At 43.1% G+C, this 8,447-nt stretch overlaps 1 protein-coding gene across 1 annotated transcript; it reads left to right on the top strand.

The window, feature by feature from the left end:
- Positions 1 to 1,961: 1,961 nt before the first annotated feature.
- Positions 1,962 to 4,196, top strand: LOC126412616 (uncharacterized). Its single transcript, XM_050082283.1, has 3 exons — positions 1,962 to 2,401; positions 2,561 to 2,749; positions 3,661 to 4,196. Exons 1-3 carry the CDS (start codon positions 2,162 to 2,164, stop codon positions 4,060 to 4,062), a joined length of 831 nt encoding a protein of 276 aa, XP_049938240.1. The 5' UTR covers positions 1,962 to 2,161; the 3' UTR covers positions 4,063 to 4,196.
- The last annotated feature ends 4,251 nt before the right edge of the window (positions 4,197 to 8,447 follow it).

The following is an 8,447-nucleotide window of genomic DNA, read 5'->3' as shown; positions in this document are numbered from 1 at the left end:
CATAGAAAAAGTCAAATCAACAACACAATGGATTAGCCAAGTAAAATTAGATTTACAAAAAGCAAATATTGAACTTAAAGATGTCAAAGATAGAAAAACTTTTAGAAATAAGGTGGAAAAGTGGATTGTATTGTCGGAGAAGGAAGCACTAAAGAGACCAGGAACAAAATGGACAGAAGAAAGAAAAAGAAAACATGGCGAACGAATGAAAGAAGTATGGAAGAAACAACGTCAGAAAGCTTTGCGTGATCCTTCTGGGTCCATTCGCGATAAGTAAGTAAGTATATATATATATATATATGATGACCTTTGTCTCTCTCTCTCTCTCTCTCTCTCTCTCTCTCTATATATATATATATATATATATATATATATATATATATATATATATATATATGTATATGATGACCTTTGAACATTATTAAGGTAAATACATTGTTCTCTGTCAAAATCTTTCATTTCCTAACTATGCCTATCAGTAGTTAGTGCCTTCTGTAGTTAGAATCTTTTATTTAGCTGGCAGTATTGGCGTTCGCTGTACTGCAATAGTGTGAGTAACGAAGATTTTTGTGAGGTAAGTGATTCATGAAAGGTATTGGTTATTGTTAAGTCAGGGCCATTCTTTTGTAGGGATTATTGAAAGTCAGATTGCGTTGCGCTAAAAACCATATTGTGTGTCAGTTTAGTGATGATCAGAATAAGTAAAGAGAGAAATGTCTGAGTACGTTCAGTTTTGCTCAGCTGTTTGAAAATCAAATAACGTAAGGGGTTTACCAGCACAGTAATTCATAAATTTTTCTAAGGGGATGTTTCAACAGTAGATAGAATGTGCTACGAGGCTGTTGGTTTTGTTGTCGATTGACCTAAATTGATGAGTGGAAGCTTGGGGTAAGCTCCTGGTACAGAGTTCTGCTTCAACTTCTTTGGCTATTATTTTGGCAGCTAAAAATATTTTATGACCATCTCGAGAGTCTTGCGGATTGTTGAAAGAATTTCAGTGCCAGTCATTGGCCGTTCGTGGACGTAGTACTTAATTGTGCCATCCTTACAGATACCTCTGAGGGGCCCAGTGCCATGTTTTTTCAACTCCATGTTTATGGTTGGTGTTTTGGTTGCTTGAGATGTGCTAGGTGCAGCCGTGCGTGAAACAGCGGTGGAAGTGGGTATCGTCGACAGGTCCATCTGTTCACCCTCGACAGGGAGCGGTTCGAATTTGTTCGAGGTCGGTAGTGGTTGTCGACTTCGGGAGACTTAATCAAGACCTTGAGAGCTTTTTCTCTTCAAGACCGCCTTTCTATGGCTGAAAGTTCGAAAGACCTGGTCGTCATCGTCGTCGTCAGTTGACTGCATAGTGTCTCCATCGGTCGCCGGTATCTGACCGCAGCTGCTATCATCTTCCGAAGATACTTCTTTATGGTGATCAACTGTTTTCAAGCCGCGCCTGGCGGCTAAATCTCTCGCTTGTTGACCACTCCCCTCCTGTCAGCATAGCTGATCGCATAATCCTGGTCTGATAGCTGGTGTTGAATGGAGTGTAAAGTGTAACGGTCCTTCCCTCTGGGTTTCCCTGGTAGCTGACCTCGATCGTACTCTGGAAGAACGTGGGCTGGCTGCCCACAGGTGAGGCCCAGGTCTCCGTCGGTCTTCACTGTTGCCGTTAACAGAGTGTGCCAGACCCAAAGAGTGGGTTGTCACCATCGAATTTCCTGCCGCCATAGCGTGGTTCGTCATATTGGGTTGTCCTATCTCTGCAGCCTGGGTCTTCGTACTCGAATGGCCTACCTACATTGCCGGAGTCGTCACAAACGGAGTGACCGATGGGGCCGCCGGCAGGAACACCGCCGGAAGGTGATCGTTCAAATCCTGCGCTGTCGAGGCGGGTGCGGCTGCGTCTGCTGCGTGCGAGCAGCGATCCGTCTTAGGCCGGTATTACACTATCAAATTTCTTTGTCCAAGATCTTTGTCCAATATCTTTGTCAAAGATTTTTGATAGTGTAATAGGGATCTTTGACAAATGTCGTCCAATATTTGATCAAATCTAGGCCGAGGCCGTATATTTGATCAAAGAAATCGCTTGTCTTCTGTTCACTGCAATGCGATATGTTACCACGCCGAGCGCCAGCATCGCTGGAGCGTTCTGTCATCTTTTGTGTTTGTAAACATGGCTGCTAAATACAATTGGTGTGTGGCGTCTACCACAAAATTAATTGAATTGTACGAAGCGGATGAGGCGCTTTACAATGTGAGGCACCCTGAATATAAAAATAGGTTAAGAAGATTGGAAAGTTATAAAAATATTGCAGAGATAATCAGCCGAGACATACGGCCAGGATGTACGGCCGAAGACATAAAGAGGAAGATAAATGGCCTCCGTACTAGCTACTCGTACGAAAAAGCGAAAGTACGTATTGACATATTCATTTATATTTATTTATGCAAGTTAAGTTTACATGTTATACAAATGATTAGCATTAATTTGTTCACTGCAGCGACTTGAAGCATACAATAATGTTTACGTAACCTACAAGTAGTTAAATTATTTTCATTATTAATATTGCAGATGAATAAAAGCAAAAGTGGAGCCAGTGCGCAGGCGGTGTACACACCACAAGTGTACTGGTTTCAAATGCTGAAATTTCTAGACCAGTCTACAGAGGCCGACGAAAGTATGTGCAATTTGGAGAGCACGGATAGTGAAGCTGGTAGTGAACGTGCGACACCGACACCGACGTTTGAGGATATGTTAGCGGTATGTACATTTGTTTACATTTTACGTTACTAAATGTGATTATCTTGCCAGGGCACCTTCCCAGCGCCATTGTAAAATGTCTTAAAGTATTCCCTAACTGCTCTCCCGTGTACTGTACGTCCAGAAGCAGCTTGGCAGGCTATTGGTTCCATTTGCTGTAGGTCCTCAGTGGTTTGTGTCTCAAAATAAGTGCAGTCTCCTACTACGGCAGACACAGTTTCCTGCCGTGTGTACAAGTGTTTTCTTCTCTCAGTTAACAAGTTGTGCAATGTGCAGGCAGCCAGTGTTATTGTGGTAACTTTTTCAGGAGGCAGATTAATGGTAGTAAGAAAAATCCTGAAACGACTTGCAAGAATGCCAAAGCTGCTCTCCACTAATCTTCTCCCTCGTGACAGTCTGTAATTGAAAACCTTTTCTTCTTTTGTGATTCCTTTTAAGGGGTATGGCTTCATAATGTTATAACTCAGAGGAAAAGCGTCATCTGCCAGTACTACCATTGGAGTTGTAATGTTTGTGTTCCCAAGCTTCCTGCCTTCAGGAATGTTGAGCATAGATCGGTCAATGAGACACTCACGTAGTTTGCTTTTTGAAAACACTCCAGCATCACCAACACGCCCATTAGTTCCTACATCTACATACAAAAATTTGTAGGAAGCATCTACCATGGCAAATAAAATGATACTATTGAAGGATTTATAATTAAAAAAGTGCGATCCACTAGCTTGTGGACATTTAATACGAATGTGCTTTCCGTCCATTGCTCCTATAGTGTTATAACAGTTCCACTTCTTCTCGAAATCCTCTGCAATTTGCTCCCACTCTCCTCTGCTTGAGGGTACCTGTAAATAAATAAGATTTTTTGTATGTGCAAGGAAGTACGTAACTAATGGCTTTTATCTTTTATTTTATAGCAAGACATGCAAGAGCCTGTCGCATGTAGCGAGGCACAGCCACAGCCCCTGCGTCAAGAGCGGCCTCCAACCAAAAGGAGGAAAGTCACGCCAGACGTGGCAACTAACGTCATGCAGGAGGCCAGCAGGACACTTCAGGCTATGGCTGATGCTGCCAGAATCATGCCTGTCCATGATGACCGCTATAGTACCCTTGGCGCCCACATCGCAGCAGATCTGCGTGAAATGGAAAGAGTGGGCGGCAGGGAATACACCACTGCCACTATGCACAGTCTGCAGCGGACATTAATGGACAGGTGGGATTTGCTGCATGCGACAGTCCGTGCACAACCGTCCACCTCTGGATATATCCAGGTTGCCTTGCAGCAGGCTGGAATACAGGATGAAGATTCCCTTCCATAAATATATATGTGTCTATAAATTTTGTATCTCTCCAATCTTCTTAATCTATTTTTATAATCAGGGTGCCTCACATTGTAAAGTGTCTCATCCGCTTCATACATTTCAATTAATTTTGTGGTATCACACATCTCATTTGCCATGTAAATAAAATTAAATAAATAAAATAATAACAATTTATCTTCATGAACATAAAGTGTATAGAACAGTTATTTACCTTCAGACAATAGTCCTTTAGTGCTTTGTAAATTGCTTCACACGTTTCAGGTATTATTTTACTTAATGTGCATTGTGGAATTCGAGTGCTGTACTGTAAGCTAGAGTAACTTTCTCCTGTAGCAAGGAATCGTAGCGTTACAGTGAGCCTGTCTTCTGCAGATATAGCAGTTCTTAGGTGAGTATTGTGTTTTGAGATATGAGGAATCACTTCACTGAGAACATACTGAAAAGTATGCTCATCCATTCGCAAGAAATTGATGTATGACTTGACGTCTTCCACAATTAACTCACGTAACAAGTTTTGCTGAATGCTTTTTTCGTCTCGTCGTGAAACCCACGGCTTCACCCAGGTACGTTTCCTTTTTTTTCCCCGCTTCTGTATCTCATGTGCACACACAGCAATTGTGGCACAAGCAGCAGCTGCTGCGGTTAATAACAATATGTTTCTGTCAGCCATCTTGAACTTTGACGAAAACTTTGATGACAGTGTAATACCCCTTCTAGCGCTACGTCAAAGATCTTTGTCCAATATATTGGACGGAATATTGGATCACATCTTTGATCAAATCTTTGACAAAGAAATTTGATAGTGTAATACCGGCCTTAAGGCCTGGCCAGACAGAATGCGGCCTGGCCGTCCGGCCTGTGGCCTTGAACCGCAGTCGGCAGGCCGCACTGTTGAATCGCTCGTTACTGTATGGCGGCGGTCACACTGAGTGCGGCTCTGCCGCACCGGCAGCCGGCCTGCCGCACCGGCCGCCGCCGGGTTGTCACAGATTACAGATTCGCCGCAAGCCGGAGCGGCTGCTTGCCTCTGTTGGTGCACTCAACTGCTCTGTGGCCACATTGGAAGCAGCGACGTGAGGCGGTTTTTGTCTTGCAGCTCGTAGTGCATGCATCATGGACACAGAACGACTTATAGACGAGGTGAGAGAATACAACTTTTTGTATGATACACGCGATCATGATTTGGAGGTAGAATACTTTTGCCCTCGATATACTCTTGATAGAAAGCTGAATTCTCAGAAATAGTGTTGTACTGTGACGTCCATAACTTCCAATATCAACTACTGTAAACTCCGTAGTGTGGATCAACGATCGCCAGGAGAACTAGCTGAAAGAACTGTTTGTAACAGAAGAACTGGGATCCACTATCCTTCGGGCATTTTAACCTGTTAGGCTTTCCGTCTACGCTTCCAAGGCAGTCCGGAAACCCCCAAAGTTCTAGAAATCCTTCTTCAGATTTCTTCCACATCTCTGTTGTAGGAGTATGTAAATAAATACTTGGGCTGTAGAACAGCCCATATTGCCTGGCACACTTATTTCAAAATATCTGAGACTGTTGAACGTCCTAACCGAAAAGAAAAAGCTATGGTCTGGTGACTGTCGCCTGTAGTCAAGTATCTGGAAAAGATTAAAATCTGTTATGCCGATAGAACGAATGGATAAGTTAACGACCAAAGATATGTTTTTTTAAATTCAATGACAATGGTATGAATACAATGAAACAAAACAATCTATTAAGCAGAAAGGTCTCTCTAGCGGGACATACGGAACTAGATGTTACTATCGTTTGCTGTATTCGTAAACACTGCAAATAAATTTATCACTCCACTCGTAACTACGTTGTGAGATAGAACTTTCTTCCGCCGAACCTTTCATATGATACAGAAAAACTGAAATGGAATAATTTATATGACTTCTGTTTGAAGCACAAAGAGGCCACAAACGGTAAAACGTACCTCAAACAAATGGTTAGCCTGTGCCTTGTATCAATTGGCTTTCTCCAGTTCGTTGTGCACTTCTCGGTGCTACCTTTTTATCAGGCGATGCATTTCCTTGAAACATTCTCGCGACATACGAAAATATTTGAAGAAACTATCTTCGTCAGACTCTTAGATCAATACACAGACGATGGTATTCTCCTAAGCTTTCTCTCTTGCTATTAATGTCGTGCACCCACCATCTCTTCTTGGTGCCATTTCGTATCGCTAATGCGAGCTACTCATTTCTGCAATTAAAATAAATAAATAAATAAACTCGCACAAAGATAACGCGTCCCGCGTGAGAATTCCAAATCGTCTAACGCCAAGACAATCGCGCTACGCATGCAAGCTTAATAATGGGGTTCGGCCCCTTCCACAGTGTAACACAGCTGACACATCAAGAGTCGCTGCGGCCGGCCGGCCGGCCGGCCGTTGCCTGTGTGGCGTCCCTGGCTGCTGTCGGGTCCGGCCCACCGCTGCGCCGTCCGTCCCAGCGGCAGGTCGGATTCTGTCTGGCCAGGCCTTTACGTGGGAGCCGGCCGCGGTGGTCTCGCGGTTCTAGGCGCGCAGTCCGGAACTGTGCGACTGCTACGGTCGCAGGTTCGAATCCTGCTTCGGGCATGGATGTGTGTGATGTCCTTAGGTTAGTTAGGTTTAAGTAGTTCTAAGTTCTACGGGACTGATGACCACAGCAGTTGAGTCCCATAGTGCTCAGCCATTTGAACCATTTGATCTTACGTGGGATAGCACACTCGACATGTGCAGCGGCGTCGATCCCGAAGCGAAAATGGCTGTCGAGCACTGTCGTCAGCGCAGGTGAGGGCGCTGTTGTGGTGTAGTCTTATCGGAGACGGGAGGAATGGCGTCTGATTTGCATATACTGCCACGCTGACGCCACCCCTCGGGGTGCGAAGATCCTGACGTTCGCACTGGTGGGTTTTTGATGGCCACCACATGAGTGTTGTCTTACGATGACACCACAGGAAGGAGAGCAACCCCTTCTTATACTGGAGCAAGTATCTCAACTGAAAATACCGGCATTCTCTGTCTCACTGATACAGGAACACTTTTTGAACAAACAAGCGCTGTTTCCCTCGGTCTCTCTCTTCCTCTTGAAGCCAATTTAGCCATGGTCCCATTGGCAACTCTCCGAAATTCATTTGAGGGGATGTGAGCAGTAAATTCTCTCTCGCCAGATTGAAGGAACGGTTGTCACAAGAATTTGACTTAGACAAGCATATGCATTTTTCTTACGGAAAGCCAAAGAAGGGGAAGAGGAGAAGTAAAAATATTATCCTGGTGTTTCGTTCTGAGAGGAGCAGTCGCAATATTCTGTCTTCAGACTTCTGGTGATGTTGATTTCAGATGCAGCAGCGACTATTCGGTGGGTGAGTGCTACTTCTCGTGTAACGTGTCAGCTTAACGTGTCAGCTACGGATAGGTAATGTGATTCTGAGAGAACAGTCTCGAGATACGAATTTAATTCGGGTCAACTCCCATAATGCCATTTAATTATTTTTCCTCTGTTCGCAAATGGGTCTCAGATTAGTTAATCGTGTCCATATGTTTATTTTCAGAGGACTGTTTACGCAGATGCCAAGTGGGTGGTATTGGCTCCATTTGCATGCATGATTACTTAATTTTAATGTAATATAGTGATCTATGCAGCAGTTTTTTTGTACTAGCAGAATCTACAAGCCCTGTCGCCCTGTTTATTAGAACTGATGCCTTTCAGTTTCTTTTGCATCACCTTTTTCTCACGCGGCCCACGCATGAGAGTTATATGTGTTGAATTAGCCATGATTTTGCTTTTGTTTTCGTCATGCATAAATTCTATACAAACTGCCTAATTTATTTGTATAATTACAAGAAGTATTAAATAATGCGAATGAATATGAACTAACACTTTTCTTTTCGTATATAGTATATTTCCCTCTCTTACACCTTTAAAAATTTCCGCATTTGCATTTGTATGTATTTCAACCTATCAACTTAATTCATTCTACCAACGCTAATCATAAGCAGTACAGCTCTCATTTACATGTTCTCCTTTCCCCAGGATAATTATCAAATAAACTACATGAACGACCGTGCCAGGATATATTTTTTCTTCACTATCAGTAGTCATGTAATGTAGAGTTCTGCTTAAGCATAAGGACATTAACTGATCTCACGACAGGAAGAGATCCAAGAATTTGTAATACGTACGCAACGAGTAACGTTGCTGCATTGTGTATGCACTGATGTAATGCACGTTAAATTATAAAAAATTCTTACTGTGATCGGCTGCATCTAAGTAGCCACAAAATCGATCGTGCCAAAATAAAAAGAAAGTGAAGGTCATTTTTGCTTTCATATGCATATTTATTTCTAATCTCAATCGTGGTTTATGCTCACCGTAAG

The sequence above is a fragment of the Schistocerca serialis genome, chromosome 7 (assembly GCF_023864345.2).
Source record: "Schistocerca serialis cubense isolate TAMUIC-IGC-003099 chromosome 7, iqSchSeri2.2, whole genome shotgun sequence".
NCBI lineage: Eukaryota > Metazoa > Arthropoda > Insecta > Orthoptera > Acrididae > Schistocerca > Schistocerca serialis.
The sequence above is the reverse complement of the archived record's forward strand: the minus strand, read 5'-3'. Positions and strand labels throughout refer to the sequence as shown.

Coding starts and splice junctions, on each gene's coding strand:
- LOC126412616 (XM_050082283.1), top strand. CDS start 2,162: ATGGCTGCTAAATACAATTGGTGTGTGGCGTCTACCACAAAATTAATT. Junction 2,402..2,560: donor ACTCGTACGAAAAAGCGAAA/GTACGTATTGAC, acceptor TTAATATTGCAG/ATGAATAAAAGCAAAAGTGG. Junction 2,750..3,660: donor CGTTTGAGGATATGTTAGCG/GTATGTACATTT, acceptor TTTATTTTATAG/CAAGACATGCAAGAGCCTGT.